This window comes from Pteropus alecto, unplaced genomic scaffold (assembly GCF_000325575.1).
Source record: "Pteropus alecto unplaced genomic scaffold, ASM32557v1 scaffold50, whole genome shotgun sequence".
Taxonomy (NCBI): domain Eukaryota; kingdom Metazoa; phylum Chordata; class Mammalia; order Chiroptera; family Pteropodidae; genus Pteropus; species Pteropus alecto.
In genome coordinates, this window is record NW_006431918.1 from 1603449 (window position 1) to 1624912 (window position 21464).

The 21464-nt window shown below is 41.2% G+C and overlaps 1 protein-coding gene across 1 annotated transcript in view; it reads left to right on the forward strand.

Annotated features, from left to right (window-relative positions):
* The first annotated feature begins 1821 nt into the window (after positions 1 to 1821).
* Positions 1822 to 21464, forward strand: part of SCOC (short coiled-coil protein) — a 30529-nt gene continuing 10886 nt past the window's right edge. Inside the window, exon 1 of the mRNA XM_006906224.2 lies at positions 1822 to 1891. Coding sequence (XP_006906286.1) covers positions 1822 to 1891 — 70 coding nt within the window. The remainder of the gene's footprint in view (positions 1892 to 21464) is intronic.

A 21464-nucleotide genomic window follows, 5' to 3' on the forward strand; every position in this document is an offset into this window, starting at 1 on the left:
GGGAGCCCTCTTCTGGTCAACGTCGGCTCAAGTGCTCTTTGACAACCTCGCTGAAACTTCCCTCGTCTGAAGGACAAGCGAGACCATGCACCGTTCCGTGTCTTTGCTCTGGGTCAGTCTTGCGTCATGGTCCGATGGCTCTCCCAGGCTTTCCGGGCTTCCTCCCTCTTTTCTCTCACCCTTTTAATCCCATCTTAGTGTCTGATTCTTAGAGGACTTGGACTAACACAGTCTATCATTCGAAGCTCTCTTAGATATGGCCTCGATCTATATTCCATCGCATTTCCTACCTCTAATATACAAGTATCTTCCACTCTTGGTTCCCAAATGTGCTTAATGCCTTCCCAACTCTGAGCCTTTGCCCACGCCCCTTCACTGAGAAAGCACTCACCACCTGGCCATCTACACCTACGGCATACCATTTGTCATTGATCGTGCATCTCAAATGTCACCTTCTCTGAGCTTTTCAGGATCTGCCAGCCAGGAACACATTTTCTCTTCTGTAAACCTCCAGGACTTTTGACTTTGAGCTTTTTTTATAAGCTTATTAACAGCAATAACTATTTCTTACTTTGAACCCTCCAAAGTCCCCAGCTTGTACAGAATAGGCACTCAATATTTGTAGAATGTAATTGGAAAATGAGAAATTCTAGTCTAGTGAATCTAATTTTTTAACATTCAGGATTTCCGACAGCTCACATTCATTTGGCTTGATACAGCAATAGTGACCTCAAAAAGAAAAGAAAAGAAAAAATCTACTGTATCAAAGCATTTAGAGCTGAACATGGCTGTAGTAACTCACTTATAATATCTGCTTAAAATTCTTCATTAAATTTGGCTGATTTTTTTTCCCTAAAAAGAGAGAGGACATGAAATTCTCAAATAGTTTTGGGATTGTCTATGTACATAAATGTGGACTAGGGGATCAAAAAAAAAAAAAAAAAGAGTTGTAAAAGAATGCTTCTTCCTTCAAAAAAGTCCTTTGCCCTAAAGGCTAACAAGGCTGACATTCCTCCCTGGGGCTCCTCCAGAAACACAGAAGGGAGGTCCTGTCATTTTAATGAACCTTCACAGGGTGAGGAATATACACAGTAATATGATCGGCACTGATGAGCGCAACACATAGAGAATCGTATTTCCTCACATACGCCTGATCGTCTGCGGTCATTATTGTGGTTGACATTTATCAAGTGCACGTTACTCACTTTTAATTCTTACCACAGGACCTACCCTCGTACAGGACAGGAAATTGAGGCTGTTTGACCAAGTCATGATGCTAGGTCACTGACCAAATTCCTTGAGAAGTTTATTGTAGGTGTCGAAATGAGAAGCTTCTCGTATAAAATTCAATTTCTTCCCCCAACTTTACCCTGGTTCTTTTTTTGGCAAAGTTCTTGGTCAACTCAGCCCAAGGAAACGGTCACTGGATCGAAGGCAAGGCTTGGCATCTAGCCAGCGTACAGCACTAGTGCCAGGTGGACAGCCGCAGGCAGAGGGCTGTGACTCTTTCGCTTTGGTCTCTAACCATTTCTAGTGAAGAGTGCAAGTTAACCAAGTAAGAACTTCTCAGGTGGAACGCAGGAAAAGGGTGTACAGGCAGAGGGCTGTGACTCTTTCACTTTGGTCTCTAACCATTTCTAGTGAAGAGTGCAACTTAACTAAGAACTTCTCAGGTGGAACGCAGGAAAAGGGTGTCTTGGCAAGGATCAGAGAGCACCTGCTCGGACACTCATTTATTAATGATTTAACAAGGGCGATCACATGAGACAACTGTCGTTTGTCCTGCCCTCATTTTTCTAACAGACCTGAAAAGTGAACAAGATGGACGGGTCCAGCATAGAGCAAGAGGAGGACAGCACCTTCACCAACGTCCCTCTTGCAGATGACATAGGTAAGGGAGAACCTGCTGAATTCTGAATCACAAAAATTTAGCAACTGCTCAGAAGTTCTTTAAAAATATAACTTCTACTATTTTTATTATAATGGTAAAACATATTCGTGGTAGAAAACTTGAAAAATTATAGTTAGAAAAAGAGGACGAAGAGATTTTATTTAAGAGTTATTTTTCTTTTACCTTTTTAACTGATCATTGGAAAAGTTCCTGTGGTTGTATTACATGTACTTTTAAAAATAAATCAACAAATAAAATTATAAAATGTTCATTTCCTAAAAGCTCAGGAAACATGACCTCAACGTTGTTACTAAAACGACCTATGATATTGCCATATTTTGTTCAATTATAGTCGTCGTCTCTGTTTTGTAAAATAATTTGATCATTTCTGAAAAATGAACTGGAATATATTGCAATTCGCTTTAAGAATTATTTCAGAAAATGTCTGGTTTTTAAGCAAGGGCAAAGTTTGCTAAATTCAACACAAGAGAAGAAAAAATTCTAAAATGCTGAGGGGAGGATAATTATCCTGAAGAAGATAACAATGCTGAATTGCACAATGTTATTTGGAAACACTTCAAGCCTATAAGTACTCACGTCTTGGGTGCGGGCGCGTGTGCGTGCGTGCGTGCGTGTGTGTGTGCGCGTGCGTGTGTGTGTTGGTGTGGTGGTGGTGGTGGTTTGTATACTTTATATATCAGCACAATCCTAGTAAGAAGCCAGCAAGACTGCAGCTAAGCAATGGGGGTTACTGATTTTGATTAACAGAGAGCAGAGCATGAATATTTAACATCAATAGCTCTTTCATTCAGCCACGCTTCTCCACTTTCTCCCTAAATGCTCAGATTCAAAAAGCCTCTTCCTAAAGTGCGGCCAGACAATTAGCACAAACCAGCAGCCAGCCGGAGCTAAGCTTCCTCTCCTGGCACCGCACAAACACGCTGGGGCCTTTGGAAATCAAAGGGAGGATTGCCAGCTTTGACTAAGGAGAAAAGGTACAAGGTTCTGGGCTGTTGGAGCAATGGGATCCCGTTGGCCTTAACATGCTCCCACCAGGGGGTTTTAGAAAGTGGCAGAGTTGCAGAAGGCAGCGAAGGAAGGAAACAAAGACTGGAGGGAAACCTGTTTCTTGGCTTCTGGAAGGCCCGAGGAGCGCGCCAGGGGAGCCCTGCAGGCCGCGCGCCGTGCAGCTCGTGCGCGGTGCGTGCTGCTCGGACCTCGCTCCAGCCCGCGACTCCTCTCTCATTTCTAGGCGTGGTCTGGGCCACGAGCCTTTCCAAAACCCCTCTGTCTCCTCGCGCCTCGGCCCTGCCCTCTGTGCCTTATTTTCTGCTACCCTCACGCTTCCACTGCAGACAAAAGCAGAGGAGGGCGGGGGACTTGAAGGCTGGGGTCCAGTCCACCGCTCCGGGTTTGGAGGGCCCCCCCCAACCCTGAGCTTGCTTGCTAACCGAGCCTGGGGCCGTGGGCAGGAGCGCAGAATGAACCCGGCTGTTGAGCGGTCCTCCGTGAGGGAGGGAGGGCGCCACCTCCTCCTGTCCTCGGTTAGAGTCACAGAAACTTACGGCACAAAGGGCTTAAAGGATGATCCAGCACGGTAATGACAGGCCACCTGAGGGACTGGTACTAATTTGTGCTGTTTCAGTATTCCAAAACGCTAACTAGAAATTGTTCGTATACTTGTAACAAGAATAAACTGAAACATCACGGTTTCCGGCTTTTGGAGATAATTTTATCGAGTTGATGTAGCACGAGTTTGCGATTGTTTTTGATAAATATAAATAGGAAAACAAATTATTAGGAAGTAAAGGCAGCTTGTTTTGTAAGCATCCTTGAGTCTATGAAAGAGTAAAGCATTGAAAGGGGATGGCTTATATTATTAAAAAGTTTAGTCTCTATGTAACGTATGTTATAAAAAGTTTAGTCTTATATTACTATATTACTTATATTACTATATAATGTATACTTTATATATATATCATATATATAAATATACACATATATGAAAAAGAGACCCAGAGAGGTTAAGACCGTCCTTGAGGCACGCACTGGCTAGCTACATTCTGTATTTAAACCTGCTAGACATGGAGGCTCTCATACAAGAAGATTCGCGTTTACTTCTGAATATACAGTCAGGACACAAGTATGCTGCTGCTGCTGCTGCTGATTCCGTGTGTGGCTGTTTTAGACCCAGTCACTGTCCCCTACGTCCCCCCGCCCGCCCCCACCCCATCAGGACATGGTGTCTTTCCTTAGAGGATGGCAAGAGAAAGGAGAAGAAAACATTTGCTAACCCTGGAAAAAGGTTTGGGAAGAGGACTGAAGGCATTAGTTAAACTCTGGCTTATCTTTGGATTTAATTTATTTAGGGAATCCTACTTCCTGTTAGTGTGGAGGCATGAGAACTGGCAGTGACAGCAGTTACTCAAATCACAAACCAGTTGTGCTCCATAAATTCACTTGTAGGTTAGTCGTATGGATTTCAGACCAAATATCTCCATGGAAACACGGTTATAAAAGATTCGGGATTCTAGATCGGCTTTAACCCCACGGTTCCCAAACTGTGTGCCAAGGTGGCCCAGGAGACCGCAGCAAACCCGCAGAAGCCCGTGGCGGCAGGTGGGGTCTCCGCCTCCATCCGTCGCTGTGAGAAAGACTGGCTCGAGGCTGTGCGCAATTTCACAATGATGGAGCTACATTTCTTTCAGTGACATCTCTTTCGATGCTGGGTTTTCTGTGGTTGGGTGACAAAGGAAGTTCGGTGTAAAAATCAGTGAAGGCCAGGTAATGAGGGTCTCCGTCTGAGAAGGTTGGAGGATTTGTGACGTGCCCAAGAGGTGCGCACATCTCATAAGTAATTGTGTTTATTTAAGAATGAAATTTTTAAAAACTTGGAGTTTCTTTCAGTTTAGGCATAGTATTTTTTTCAAAAGGTTGCTTGCTCAGTTTTAAGGACATAAGTACTTATTAAGATGGTTGGACCTAAATAGTTATGTCACGGAATTGTGTAGTATTTTCTCTTGGCCATGGAGCACTAAAAAAATTACTTAGACTTAAGAGCACTATGAACCAAGGCAGTTTGGGAATCTCTAGTCCAAGCTACACCATGGCTGGACGGGCCTCCCCTGTGGCTGGCAGGTGTGCAGGGCAGACCAAGCATTGGATAGTATCAATCTCTCCTTTCTTCCTCTAAGTCTGCACCTCTGCCTTTGATGCAAGCACACTTTTCGGGCTCTCTTTTAATCTGTCATCATTCTCAGACCCTTCTGGGAACTCCTTCGAGTGTTTCCCTAAGATTCTGCCCTTGGCCTACTTTTCTCTCTCTAGACATGCTCTCTGGATGATCTCATCCACTCTTAGTTCCATTCTCACAGTCCGTGCTGTATCCCAGTGACTCTAAAAGAGAGGTTGCAAATTCAGACAACTTTAGGGCTAGGCAATGTGTTTGTGGGATAGACGTAATGATATATCATCATTGATTTCACTCAATTTCCGAAACCAACTATTGATGTTTTAGTTATTTTTTCGGTTCATTGGGTTTTTAATCACGAATCTTTTTTCAGTTTTTTAAAAAATTTTATTTTAATGTGGTAAGGACACTTAACATGAGATCTACCCTCTTAACACATTTTTAAGTGTATAATACAGTATTGTTAACTATAGTCACAATGTTATACATCAGATCTCTAGAACTTTTTCTTTTTACATACCTAAAGTTTTATACCCGTTGATTAGCCACTGCCCCTTCCCCGCCCCCTGCACCCCCAGCCTTTGCAACCATCACTGCATTCTTTGTTTCTATGAGTCTGAGTATTTTAGATACCTCATCTAAGTGGAATCATAGAGTATTTGTCCTTCTGTGGGTGGCTTATTTCACTTAGGATAATGTCCACGAGGTTCATCCATGTCGTGGCATACTGCATCATATTCTATTGTGTACATATACCACATTTTTGTTTATCCATTCATATGTTGATGGACATACAGGTTGTTTCCACATCTTAGCTACTGTGCATAGTGCAGCAACGAACATGAGATGCTATCTTGAGATCCTGATTTTCATTCTTTTGGATAAATATCCCACAGTGGGCTTGCTGGGTGATACGGTGGTTCTATTTTTAACTTTTTGAGGAACCTCCATACTGTTTTCCATAGTGGCTGTGCTATTTCACATTCCTGTCAATACTGTAAAATGCTTCCAATTTCTCCACATCCTCACCAGTATTTGGTGTGAGGTGATATCTCATTATGGTTTTGATTTGCATTTTTCTCATGATTAGTGACACTGAGCACCTTTTCACAAACCTGTTGGCTATTGGTATGTCTTCGATGAGATGTCTATTCAAGTCCTTTGCCCATTTTTAATTGGGCTTCTAGTGTTTTTATTGTGTCGTAGGAGTTCCTTATATATTTTGGAAATTAACTCTTCATCAGATATATGATTTGCAAATATTTTCTCCCATTCCATAGGGTGCTTTTTTACTATATTGTTTCCTTTACTGTGCAGAAGCTTTTCAGTTTGATGTTGTTTATTTTTGCTTTTGTGGCCTGTGCTTTTGGTGTCATATTTGTGAATATATTGCCAACACCAATGTCATGAAGCTTTTTCTCTATATTTTCTTCTAGGAGTTTTACAACTTCTGGTCTTATGTTTAAGCTTCTTTGAGCTGCTTTTTGTGTGTGGTGTAAGATAAGGGTCCAATTCCATTCCTTTGCATGTGGACATTCAATTTTCCCAATACCATTTATTGATGAGACTGTCCTTTCCCATTGCATATTCTTGGCATCCTTGTTGAAGATCAGTTGACCCCAGGTGTGTGGATTTATTTCTGGGCTCCTTATTCTGTCCCACTGGTGTGTATGTCTGTCTTTACACTAGTATCATACTGTTTTAATTACTTTAGCTTTATAATATATTTTTATTACACAAAAAAATCAGGCAGTGTGATGCTTCCAGCTTTGTTCTTTTATTCCCCCCAATATTGTTTTGGTTCTGTGGAGTCTTTCGTAGTTTCATATGGATTTTATAATTGTTTTCTATTTTGGTAAAAAAAAAAAGTCATTGAGATTTTTAAGAGAGAGTACATTGAAACTATAGATTGCTTTGAGTAGTACGGACTTTTTAATAACATTAAAGACTTATATGGTGAAAACTACGAAACATTTATGAAAGAAATTAAAGAAGATACAAATGAAAGGTCTTCCTACATTTTTAAATATAGCAGAAATTGTTCTTAGCATGGTTTAGTTCACAATGGTGTCTCAAGTTTAATTCATTCAACAGGGATATGCTTTGTGTGCATATCAAATATATGGGAACTTTTTCACTCTTCACGACCATTTTTCTTGAAACACACAGTCCTCTGAACTAGATTTCATTTTCTACTTTTGATTGAGATCAGGGAACAAGAAAAGCTTACTTTCAAGAAATGCAACAGAGGAATTGTTACGATAAATGACAACTTGTGCTGAGACCCGGGGCCGGGGGTCTAGCCAGGTGAGGCCTGAGTTTCCCTGGACAGCGTGTGCCCTGCACAGAGAGCAGAACTGCTTCCCGCTCCTAGTCGACCACTGTCATGAAAGAATTGAAATAAAAATAAGAAAATATTTCAAGAAATACTAGAAATACAAAATTTTTTAATGCGACTTCCTGATTTTTCCATGGTTTTCACCTAATTCTAATTTAAAAACAGTATCACATAAGTCCAAACAAAACACGTCTGCAGGATAAACGTGACTGCAGAAGAAACTATTTTCAGACTTCTGTTCTTGAATCTTTTCCACTTGTGTTGATCTCTCTTGTGAATTGCTGATTCGTAATCCAACGGCTAGACACCTAGATATGTCCCAGGTGTCAGATGAACTCATCCTTCCCACCCCTCCCCCCAAATCCGCTCCCACTCCTGATTCATAATTTTAATGAATGATCCCGTCGTCCACCCAGTTCCTTAAGCTCGCAATTCATTGTCCTATTCTCATCTCTCGCAATCTAATCACTCATTGATTTCTGAGGACCTGACCTTGAAAACTGTTTCTCAGATAAACCCGGCCGCCTCTATCCCTACCGCCACTTCCCCGATTAAGGCCCTCGTTATCTCCCACATAAACCACGGCATCAACCTCCCAACTCTTCTTCCTGTTTCAATTCTCATCCTTTCGAGTCTCTCCTCCACACGGACCGTATCTCTCCCTCTCTTTGCACAGAAAAATCAATGCCTCTCATCCTCTGCTGGATGAAGTTTAAGACGCTTAGCACGCCATTTATTTAAAGTCTCCCTCTTCATGGCTCTACCTGTCTCTTGGGTGTCATTTCCTGCCACGCAGTTTGGGCTCAGGAGGAAACACTTAATGTTCCGGGCACACGCTGTCTATTTCATGCTCTGACTTTGCTCATGCTGCTCTCTTTGCCTGGAGTAGCTTCACTCACCCTTCTCTTGTCTGGCTAATACCTACTCATCCTTTAAGAACTCACTGAGGCATCGCCTCTTCCAGGAACCCTTCCTTGACCTTCTCGGTTTCCTTTCTCCTTCCTGAAAACCCCAAGCTTATCTCTACCTATAGTTTTTCACAGCATGTTGTACTGGTTGTATGTTTCCTACGGTGAGCTGCCACAGGACAGAGCCTGGGTTTTTAAATGTCCGCACTTCCAGCACCCAGCACAGCATCCGCCACATTATAGACACTCGATGCATATTTGCCAAATATCTCTGAGTTTTTGTGTATATTGGGGTGAGGGCCAGTTAGGCAGGCTATCCCCTAGCCGAGAACTGGCTCCTAGGGTCAGTTCTCTTAAATTATTTCTACATCTTACAGTTTCTTTCCTATGTCCACTTCTTGTTCACTTTAGTTGTGCTATCTGAAAACATTTATTGAGCACCTACTATCACATGCCAGGTAGTAGACAGGACCTGGCTATTTGAACAATTGACTCAGGGTGGCGTGGCAGGAAGGGCTTGAACTTTCAAGTCAGAAATGCCTGACTTCGAATCTGTTAGACTTTGAGCAAGTTCTTTTACATCCCTAAGCCTGAGTTCCCTTAGTTGCAAAATGATCGAAGAATATGTCTCAGAATTGTTTTGAAGATTAAATGGAATAATAAGGGAAGCTATTTGAACGAGCCTGGCATACAGTAAGTGTTTAGTACATTTTAGTTCCTCCTCTGTTCACTTCAAGGAGCTCACACAGAAGTTTCTCCAAAGGCTCCGGGATTTGTTCACATCAGTTGTCATGGAAACGGCAGTGTCCTGTGGACGCTGCTCTGTAAGCCGGGACTGCTGGTTGACGTCCTCCCGATAAGGAGGCTCATGGAAGAAGGGGGAGGTGGATGTGAAGAAACTCTTACACAAAAGCATGAATCTCTTCTGGTTAAAATAATACAGCTCTTCTCTGCCGTCTTCGTCCCGGCCCTCACTCCTTCCCCGTCGATGTTCTCCCCATCGCCGTTCTCCTTTATGCCTCAGCTTCCTTCCTGACTCAGCTCTCTAAAAACCTCTCCTGAATAATATTCAAAGCTGCTTCTGCATCTGCTTTTGGCCTCAGCCAATTAGCCCTCATTGTAAGGTTGTAATAAGCTTCCCGGAGAAGTGGCCCAATTGTTGTGTGCTTTTATTTGGTGCTGCTTCCTACCACTATGCGGGGAATGTAACAATACCCCCCTCATGCCTTGCTGAAAGCAGCCTGGGTTTGAAAAGCTTTCAGAAGGGCCATCTGCCATCCCCTCAGCCAAGCAGAAGATCAGACGGGAGGCCCTGCATTAGTTAGCACTCCAAGTAAAAGGTATCAAGGGCCTGGACTCCTTTTCATCTTCCCCTCCGTTATAATACGGGCTAAAGAAGGAAATAGACTTGTAGCTACCCAGCTGGGAGACACACTGAGCCCTAGCAGGAGTCCTGTCCGTGAAAAGCGAGCAGGCCTTTCTCTTCTGGTGGTGAATGGAGCCAGTGTTTGCAGCCAGCACCGAGCTCCCTAGTGTCTGCTGCACCGCTGTTAATGGCTTTGCCAGATTACGCCGGACCTCTTGGGAGGACGCTGTGCAGATGAGAGTCCCGGAGCGGGGGCATCGCTAACTAAGTACACGAGGATGAGGCGAGTGTCCGCCGCGTGGGCGGTCGGGAGCGGTGGCAGTCTAGCGGCATCTCCTCGATTTATGCCCTCCAACGAATTTGGCCACGAATATTCATTTAAAAGATGATTCAAACATCCTTAGGAATATCAAACTAGATCATCTCGAGTATGGTAGAAATTTCTTTTTTAGTGGGACTGAACGGGTACATTCATTGCACCAGCAAGAGCAGGAAATTTCAGCAAATCTTGATTGGCATTTGAGATCCATGTAAGTATAGATAATGTTATTGGCTGAGTGAAATGTCTGTTCCTGTAAGCTGAAGATAATATGGACGGTGGCACTGAGAATACCTCCCTTGGCCCAGAAGAAATGTTTTGGAGACTTAACGTAAGAGAGTCAATAAGAAAAAAGGAGATTAACTCCACTTCTCAGGAGCTTCTGAGAGGGGGATGGCTCTAGGGTCACTAATGTGTTGCTAGAAATTGTAAGTGTTCTATCTGTGAAAAAGTCTTCAATCAGAGGAAATCCACTTAACTGAAATAAAGGATCTAGCGTAATGCAAAAACTAGTTTTATTAAACAAGCTTAAGAAATGGAGTGTTAGGGCAGCATCTAAATGTTTTCGGCAATCTAGGGTGTTCTCCAATTTCCTCGTCAAAGTCTTACTATTTTGACTCTTCCTTTAAAAGACAAACCATCCGTCAGTTGCCTTGTATCGGCAATGTGTTTTTTCTCCTCCGTTAGATTAACCAAAAACGGGGAGGAAGAGTTTTCTATGTTAAAGGTATATGAAATCATCATAATTGTGCTAATTTCTTTTTTCTAGAAAAACCATCTAAAAGAGATCCAGAAACGCAGGGTGAAGTTTATCTGCCTGAGCTCATGAGCCAAGGAGGTGCTGCCCTTTCTGTGCCCTCTTCCTGTTGGAAAGGGGGCCAGGCGGCTCTCCCCCACACCCCCACGCCGGGCACTTCACTGTATAAAGGCCTCGTCGCGTTGGGCTGGCTTTAGACACGCCGCCTCCCCCCCGCCCCCAAAACAGGCCTCCTACTTGCCTGGCCTGTTTAGAGTTTGAGGGTCAGAGCCTCTAGAAATGCTTGGGGTTCCCCTGAGAAATGCTTGGGGTTCCCCAGAAATGCTTGGGGTTCCCCTGAGAAATGCTTTCAAGGTTCTCTTTGGACCTTCAAAGAGAAGATGGAGTGGAGAGAGGACGAGTGGAACTCTGACAGAACGGGGCACACTGAATGAACCAGCTCCAGCCATGCTCCTCACCCCTACGAATAAAAATTGTAAATGATCCAAAAGCTGGGAGTGGCCCTGCCGGGACTCAGGCGTGCTCCAATCGCAGACGCAGAGCTGCTGTGCAGGCTGATCCAGAAAGGCGTGTTTTGCGTTCACAGGCGCTTCAGGGTTCGTTTTCCGTCCTCAGCGTTGGGCTCGGGAGGGACTCGGTGGCGGCCTGCATGGATGCTCCACCAGCCTTCTACGATGCACGCCGCCCACGGCCACCTCCTTTCAGCCCTCACCGGCTTTCGTCCCCATTTAATCATTGTGCCCTTGTTTGTCCTCGCGGGAGTTTCATCGTCAGCTGAATGACTCTGGCCCAGAGCACTTGGCTGTGCACATGCGCGGGTCTCTCGTTGCTGGTAGCATGACATCGGTAAAAGCGGTTTGAAAAAGCTTGCATTTCAAAACACATTCTTCTTCTCTTATCACTCAGAATCTTCACTACCTTTTCTCAGTAGACTATTATTATTTGTTCACCCATGTGATTATTTGGCTTTCATTTTCATTCTTGGTGGCAAGGTTAGTGTCATGATAACTATGTAGGAAGCTTATAATAATACTTAGAAGATTTTTTTCCAACAAGGCTTCTTTTCTTTATTTAAAAAATTTAAATGGCTTGAGCTTCATGATATTTAATGTTCCTCAACTTAAACAGCAGATCCTGTCCTTTCTGCTTTAAAATAGTGCAACAATAGAATATGTCAATAAGATGCAATTGATATATGATTTGAGAGACCAGTCACAGTTGGCAGTGATTCTTGGCCCCTAAACACTGAATTTCTCGGCCAATGACCTTCTGTGAAGTATTTAGTGATCACTGAGCGTATAACTGGCCAAGAAGAACCTATCTTTCAAGGAATCATTAGAAAGCAGGTTTTGCAAAGTGTTTTTACTAATACAAACAGTAAGTAACTCTTTTATTGGTCCATTTTGTAAATTGGGACATTATCCTTTTCCCATGATATGTCATCACTTGACTCTGAAAGGAATTAGGCAAATTTATAGCTAATTGATCACTCTTTACAATCCAATCCATAGCAAACTGATCATTTTTTAATAGCAAACTGTGTGTGTCATATTTCTTTCATGTTCTAATGATCACATCTTGAAGAGTTTTGGGGTTTTATTTATTTATTTATTTATTTTTGGAAGGCAGAAAAACTAAAGCAGGTGTTGGAGAAAGATGATTAATCAGCTGTCACTCTGGTTTTCCTATAGATTCTCGACTCTGATGATGATTAGAAAATCGGTTGGTTTCTTTAGAAATCCTAGTTAACTCTTTGGATACTTGATACTATCTAAAAAGTAAGCCATCACTCATTACAAATAAAACTGAGAGAGACCCAAAATTAAATATTTGGAATAATCCCACATTTTATTAACTATTCATGCATCTCTTGGATGAATAATGATAAGGACAAACATTCATTGAGAACTTATTACATATCAGGCACTGTGCTAAGAATGTCATATTCTTTATCTCATTTAACCCTCACAAGTATCATGTGATAAATATTATTCCTGTTTTTCAGATTGAAAACTGGGGCTCAGAAAGATTTAGTAGCTTGTACAAAGCAGAGCCGGGACTCCAGCCCAGGACTGAGTGGCTCCAAAGCCTTTGTCGAAAGGAAATGCATCAGGAGAGAAATTACTAGACAGATAACAAAACTGCTTTATGCTGACTAGGGAGGAGCAATAAGGTGCCTGCATTGCAGGTATTGAATAATGAAATATGGTCCCCTAGTTATGTTATGATGTCAGTGTTTCAAAAATGTAATCATAGACTCAGAGGGTGAGGAGAGCCCCAAAGTCTCTCTGACAATATTGGAATATGTTTAGACAAGAAAGGTAGAATATAAAATGGTATCTAGGATGTGATTACAACCATGTGAAAGTAATTTATATGGACTAGGATGGGGAGAGAAATTGAAAAAATGTATTTATTAGCGTGAAGGGATAATAGGTTATTACATTTTCATGTTATTGTTATACAATTTTTTTCTTAAAAAATGATATTAACATTAGAGTTTCTCTGATATGTGAAAGTAAGATATCAATCCCAACGTGAGTGCTGATTTTGAGAGGCGTGTGAGAACACCAGGGCGAAGATTAGGGACATCTGTCAAAACATCACTACTGCCTTTTGTAGTTTCAGTGATGCATACAAAAAGTTGTCCTAGAAAAATAAAATAGAAAGTGGCACATTTAGTTATAGGACACATAAGCCACAGAGGGTGGGAAGCAAGGGAGACAGGATATAAATTGTAAATGCCACCCTTCAGCATGGTTATATCTTATTTGTTTTAACTTTAGTTTTAGATTGAAACAATCACAACTACTGAAAATTTGCAAGTACGCCAAAAAGATTTTTTTTTCCTGAATGATTTGAGAGTAAGTTGCCAAACCAATGCCCTGTCACCTCTGGATACCTGAGTGTGTATTTCCTGCAAACAAGCACGTTCTCCCTCACGATCACAAGAAAGCCAACAGAATCAGGAAAACAGCATCATACATTACTATCACCTAATCTTCAAAGTGCGTTTTAGTTTTGCCAAGTTATCTCGACAGTGTCCGTTACAGAAAAGCATCGGTTCAGAACCATATGTTGTATTTACCTGTCGTGTCTACCTGTCATGTCATGTTAGCCTCCTCTGATCTGGAGCAACTCCTCAATCCTTACTGGACTTTGATGACCCTGATACTTTTAAAGACTGTTGGGTAGCTATTTGGTAAAATGTTTCTTAATATCGAAAAGTTAGCAAGAGTAAAAATCACAGAAGTGATGTTGTGTACTTCTCACTGCACCTGATGAGTGAAACATCATCTATCCATCCCTTCACTAGTGAGGTTAACTTTGATGCCTTGATTATGGTAGTCTTAGTAGTGCTTTTTTTTTTTTTAAATATTTAGCACATACTTTGGGGGGGAGATATTTTTAGACTGTGTAAATATTCCATTTCAATGCTACCGAGGAAAAAGCATACTCCACAAATGAAAAACAAACAAACAAATACTAGCCCTAGCAGAATTTATATGTGAATGAACAGTTAATAAGACTCAGCGGCAATAATTTTTAACTATCCAGCAATATGCAAATTATAAGTGCTTAAACTAAATTTATCTAGCCAAAGACTTCCTTCCGTTAACTTAAAATAATAAAATTAAAAGTTTTCAAAAATTGTTTTCAACTCAATTTAGTGAGGTGTTGCTTTATCTCCAAACCCTTAAGCTAACAATACAATAGTGAGGTAGTCAGTGGCTGGAGCAGAGGAGCAAAGTGTGCAAAGGTCAGGCCACGAGATCAGGATGGACAGAAAATAAGGGAAGAGAACCTAGGACAGCACAGATGAGAGAGAGAGAAGGTAGAAGGCAGGGAGTACGGAGCGAGGCTGGAGGCAGGAAACGAGGCCACGGAGGGCAGTCAAGCAAGGATAAAAGACAAGGTACAGAGGACCAGAGTGGATAAGAAAGATTCCTGGAGGGAATGAGGAAGAAGAGAAGGCGCATATAGTACAGTGAGGTAAAGATGCTACTGTGAATCTACTTCCATTAGAATGTTGAAAATGAATCAAGATGGTGTTTTTCTCTAAACAAATGTAGGGGAAAGGGTTCTGAGAAACAGTATAGTGAAATGACAAGGACAGCTCTACTGTGTACCACCATTTGTCAAGGTGGTAATACCTGCTCCGAAGAAGTTGAGATCATAATTTTAACGTGAGTCTTGAATTTGAGATCCATGTGAAAATACCAATGTTTGGTTTACACACACCTTGTCTTCTGAAACAAATTAAAGTTAACAATTTTGTGAATATCAGCCCCGTGGTCGTAGGAACACATGTCATCTACACCGGCCTGTGGAGCATGTACTGTCTACACCAGCCCTCCATCCAGAGGCCATGCCCTGCCATAGGAGCTCAGCTTGCAGCTCAAAGCAGACACACTGAAGTTACAGCCTGAACTGAGTGCCCGGTACATAGTAGGCTCTCACTCAATATTTGTTAAATAGTTGAATGAATAAAGGAATATTCCATTTTTTCCTTGTTGGTCATCTTTTCCTATCTCACTTTTGGAGACTAATTTATAAAAGAAGAAGAACTTAAGTCAATATAAGAGAATTTTAATAACTCAAGGCACTAGGAACAGAATCTCTACACACTTGATTAAAGAACTACATAGAAAAGATTTCAAAATACTATGTAGCTCTTCCTCTCCTTCTCTAAGAGTATACAACCCACTCGATAAATTAGAAAACCATGAGTCTGTTCTCAAATAGACAATTGTTTTATGTGAAATAGAATACACGGTCTCAAAATATCTCCCCCCAAAGTACGTGCTAAACATTAAAAGAAAAAGCATTACTAAGACACCACCATAATCAAGGCAACAAAGTTAACCTCACTAGTGAAGGGATGAATAGATGATGTTTCACTCATCAGGTGCAGTGAGAAGGACACATCACTTTTGTGATTTTTATTCTTGCCAACTTTTCGATATTAAGAAACATTTTACCAAATAGCTACCCAACAGTCTTTAAAAGCATCAAGGTCATCAAAGTCAAGTAAGGATTGAGGAGTTGCTCCAGATGAGAGAGCTAACGCGACATGACAGGTAGACACGACAGGTAAATACAACGTATGGTTCTGAACCGAATGCTTTTCTGTAACGGACACTGTCAAGATAACTTGGCAAAACTAAAACGCACTTTGAAGATTAGGTGATAGTAATGTATGATGCTGTTTTCCTGATTCTGTTGGCTTTCTTGTGATCGTGAGGGAGAACGTGCTTGTTTGTGGGAAATACACACTCAGGTATCCAGAGGTGACAGGGCATTGGTTTGGCAACTTACTCTCAAATCATTCAGGAAAAAAAAATCTTTTTGGCGTACTTGCAAATTTTCAGTAGTTGTGATTGTTTCAATCTAAAACTAAAGTAAAACAAATAAGATATGACTGTGCTGAAGGGTGGCATTTACAATTTCTGTCCTGTCTCCCTTGCTTCCCACCCTGTGGCTTATGTGTCCTATAACTAAATGTGCCACTTTCTGTTTTATTTTTCTAGGACTTTTTGTATGCATCACTGAAACTACAAAAGGCAGTAGTGATGTTTTGACAGATGTCCCTAATCTTCGCCCTGGTGTTCTCACATGCCTCTCAAAATCAGCACTCACGTTGGGATTGATATCTCACTTCCACATTATTAGAAAATTTATATTTTGAATCCATTTCGCCACTAGAGGTCACCAGTGTACCATCTCACAGAGAACACCTAAAAGTGATCAAGTCACAGCAGTTCACTATCTACAGCCTCTAAATGGCATTCATGGTTTATTTTTATTTTATTTATCTTATTTTTATTTTTAGTCTTTTAGTGTATTCTGACTATCTCTTGAGAGTTCTCAGAGACATATTTTATGATGAGGTGACATCGGTTGTCACTCTCGGTGATATTCCATGTGTGCCTAATGTTCTGTGTGAAGAGCCACGACTGGAACCATAGGGAACATTACTTCTCATCGGGATGTGACAAGTGGCCGTAAGAGAATTTGAGAGAAAGTAATGTGAGCTCTGAGGTGAAAAGACACTGTGGAGACCCAGTATTATTCTCTCAAGTTCCACAGACACGCCTGCTTTTTTATGAGAGAGAGAAAGTAAGATTCAGAGCAGAACATTCATTCATTCAACCAGTATTTATGAACACACATGTGCTTGGTGACGAGGCTGCATTAGTGAACATGAGTAGGTGCCCTCGAGATATGTAAGGGATCAGGGCTAGGAGGTCTCTATTTAAATACCATTAGTGCTTACAGACCACCCTCAGATTTTCTTATTTCGTCTTCCCAACAGACATGTAGGACACGCACCGTAAATCTTATATTTGCAGATGGTCGATTGCAGCATAGCAAGGGCCAGTGGCTTTTTAAGTTGATGACATTTTTTCTGAAGTGATGCTATCAGTAGACTGTACCCCTGAACCACAAATCTGAAACCGAACTGCAGAGATATTTGCAAGAAAATGTTAAAGTGCTGAGTTGGGTTGTGGCCAAGTGATGCTTGTTAGAAAAAAATATGTTAAAATTTATTTGACATAAAACTCTTGGATGAGAGAAACAATGCTCTAAGTGAAATTAGTGCCCTGAAGCATAAAGGCCCGCATGAGCTCCTCTGAAGAAACTTCTGGGAATGAGAAGGATGGCTTCCAGGATACCTCCGAAGGCCGTACATCAGTTTTCTCCCCAAATGACTACTTCGTGATAGTTCCTTATCATTTGCTTCATGTTGCACAGAAAGAAAACCTACTTCGAGCTCCAGAACTCACAATTCCATCCTCGAGGAGGAATAACAAGGAGTTCTGGACTCTTTCCATAACGTGAGGAGCTGTGTCTTCTGCAGCTCTCAGGGGGCTTGATTTAAATTAGTCGTCATCAGCCTTCAGACCAGAGACAGGCCGTTCCAGAGCAGGACACAGGCGAAGCCCTCAGCCCTCGGCAGCAAGGCTTCCTCTCGCTTTCTGGCATCACTCGAGAGGGAAGGGAGCCTGGCCAGACCTCTGCTTCGAGCTAGGGAAGCCTTTACCTGCTTTTGCTGGGATGAGTGTTACTGTCCTGCCCAAGATGAATTGTAACCATTTGTTTGAAAACAAACCAGACGGGTTTGTCCTTCTCTCTGATGGTTGCGAGGTTTGTGAAAAAGAAAGAGCAGAGGGAGAGAGAGCTACACAAAAGCGCTGTCGTCACGGCGCCATTGACTGCTGATGCTTCTTCCATCGCCAGTTTGGGGAGTGCTCTTACTTTCTGCCTTATAGGCAACCCTCCAACACTTCGTCAGACATTCTGTAGTATTTCCCTTGAGATAATTGTATGAGGAAGGAGGAAGAAAAATAGGAATTTGTCACAGAACTAAAGATTATTTAAATGACAGGTTCTTGGGAGAGGCAGTCCGCCATGGGCCCTGAGTGTCACTGGAGGTTTTTGCTGGTCTTCCAGGAGCATGAGGCCCTGCCTGGGGCCATTTCTTAGGGTGTGGTACAGAGAGCCCCTCTAAAGGATGAGGATGAAGAGTAAACCTGCTTCCACTTGCTGTAAAAGCAAATTTCCCTGAGCTCAGCGTGCCTCTCCTGCACCATAATCCACTGCGTGGGCGGGAGCCTATCTGGGGCGGCTGGCTCCCCACTGTGAGGCTTGGGGGGACATGGGGAACAGAAGCAAACCCACGTAAAGCTCATGCTGCTGGTAGCAGTGTGTAAGAGAGTCCTTGGGCTCTGATTGGCATCTCGTGTCCACTTCCGGCACTTGCAAAACCACAGCGGGCTTGTTCTAATATAAAATCTCAGATCCTGACACAGCCTGACAGAGAACTCTCTCAAGGTGATTATTTTTAGTGTAAACGGTTACCAGGGAAACAGGAAACTATGATGATTATACTTGTGCATTGAAAGTAGAAAAATCCATTAGCAACCTGGCATTTTAGAGGCTTGCTAGCAACTCACATGCATTCTTTCATAAACTATTAGTTATCACTGTAACTCTGACTTCTATGCCTTTCAAAATATCACTCTGTCATTTAAAACAGAACCTCCTTTATGCTCCCAGAGCCCAATGATTAGTCCTGATTTTAAAGCAGATTATTTTATAATAATTTAGTGGAACATGTACCCAGATGATATGATCAATAAGACTAGATTCATGTATAGAGAATCACAGAAACCTCAAATCCCAAAAGCTGCAATTGAGTGGCTCAAAGCACTCAGGAAAGCTTTCAGAACCCAAGGCAGGCATGTTGCTAAGGGCACAATGATCAGACATGACCAAAGATTCACTCTTAAATATGGGGAACCATCTACACTCACTGGTGGTGTTATTTGATGAATTCCTCAATGCTATTTTGTAAAATACTAAAGAAGCAGAATTAGTTCTATTCCAACCCCTCATTTGAGGAAACAGGGGTCTGCATTGTAAGATGACTTATCCCCCACCTTATGGTCAGTTTCAAACAGTCTCTAGTTCATAATAACCAAACCCAGGTTTCCTCCTCCTCAAAGCAAAGCCTGTGGCACTTCTGACAGAACACGGTTTTCCACACCAGTCACGTGCATACCGATACTACAGCTGTTGGCACGTTAAATTAACCATTTAATTGACATCATTTTGAACTTGGCTTTGTTCTAGGCAACACCATCTGCACATTGAGGGTTGGTTGCATTATTTATAGTTTTCAATTACAACAAAATATGTAACTATTTTTTAAAGCTCATCTCGTATAACCAGAGGTACACACTTTCGGAAACACTGATTGATTAGACATGACTTTGTCTAGAGAAAAATAAGACTCCATAATCATTCCTGATTATTTTCACTTTTGCCATAAAGTTTAAAGCTTGATTCCATGGAGGCCCTGATGTCCTTCTAAAGCTCATTTGAGAAACTCTAAAAATACACTGTTAATTTCCTTAATTTTTCCACTACCGAACAAATGAATGAAAATGACTCTGATCAAATTAGCCAGCTACTGGTTTTTATCAGGAAATTATAATCTTGAGAAAATTATAGCCAAACAACTTAATTTACGAAATAGCAGTATGGTATACTATTAAGTCTAGTTTTGAAAGCAAGTTTCAGCAAGTAGAATATATCCTTTACTCACCAAATTCGAATAACACTCCTCCTCCAATGAATTCAATAACCTTTCAAGGGAAAAATAAATAAATAAAAAGGAAAATGTGAGTTCTTATTTAGGAATGAGATGAAACACAGTTTGCAAATTAATGAGCTTAAAAGTCTCAGGGAACACACCTGGTTACACTTGAAAGTTATCAAAATGCCTCCATTTAGCATATTTCACTTTAAAATATCCACAGCATTTTAGAACCCTCTAATTATTTAAGACAAGTTAGAAGTTTTTATGTGCATGATGAGAGTTTTCAGACAGGGAGATCAAAATGATCTTGGAAGTTCTCTATTTTATTATTTATCATGTCTTCCTCACGTATTCATTGCTTTGTTTGCAACTTGGAGCTTCTCATTTCTCTCTGAAGAATATTTTAATTTTCTGCTTTTATTAACATGGTCTATGATAGTAATATATGCATATTCCAGATCACATAAATGTTCATCTGATAATCAAATATTTCTATGCCATTGCAGTGGTCTCTATTTGTACTTGCATGTTTTCCTTATTTGAAAGAAGAAAGCTTTTGTGGCTATTTGTCAACCATTTTTTTAATTGAAAAATATATAATAAAAATATAATATAAAATATAAAATAAATATTTTAATGAATATTCGCTTCATGACTAGTTTGCCAAAATTTCAAATATTTTTATATTCACATGACTGTGAATATAATGTTCTTTTTTGTCACATTTTTGTTAGTCAAGAATTTTTCTCTATTCAAGGACAGATCTTAATTATTAGCAACACTGTTTTATCCAATTTGCAACATTTTGCGAATGTGGTATTGCTCTCTAAACTTATGCTTATTATTTTGTATGTTATCTTTTTTAGATAGTTTGTCTTAGATTTCCTTTAGAATTTAAATTATCAAGAAAAATACATATTTGGTTGTGGGATTTTTAAAAAGGTAAATGCTCTAAAATAGCTATGTTCTACATTATGGCAATCACTTTGTTACATCTTTTAAATGGTTTTATCATCCAAGGGTGCATCCAAAATAAATCAGGGGATTTTGTCTGTTTTTTAAAATATGTATTTTAAGTGTCTTTTTACCTACAGGTTTTCTTTTTTTTTCCCCCAGTGCAAATTATTTTGTTGAAGAAAAGGGCTTTGTTTTTGTCTTATTTTGTTCTATAACCAGATTTTGCAAATTTTTTCCAGGAGGTAGATTTAACATGTATCTCTGTCCTGTATATTTTGTGTTATAGTGCTACCTTTGGAGCTTGATCAGATCGTGCTGCAATTTCCTCTCTCTCTGTTTCTCTCTGTCTCTCTCCGTTTCTCTCTCTCTCTCTGTGTGTCTGTCTCTGTCCATCTTTGTCTCTATGTCTTTCTCTCCCCCTCCCTCCTTCCCTCCCTCCCTCCCTCCCTCTCTCGTCTTTGTCTCTCTGTCTCTCTCTCCACCTCCCTCCCTCCCTCCCTCTCCCCCTGCGAGAGTAATCCATAGGTGTGTTCTCCTTCCATCATAAAACACAGACTGTCTGGTAGGTTCTCTGTGTGATGTTAGTGATGTTGGTGCTCAATGTCTAGAACAGCGTTTCCCAAAAAGTCCTT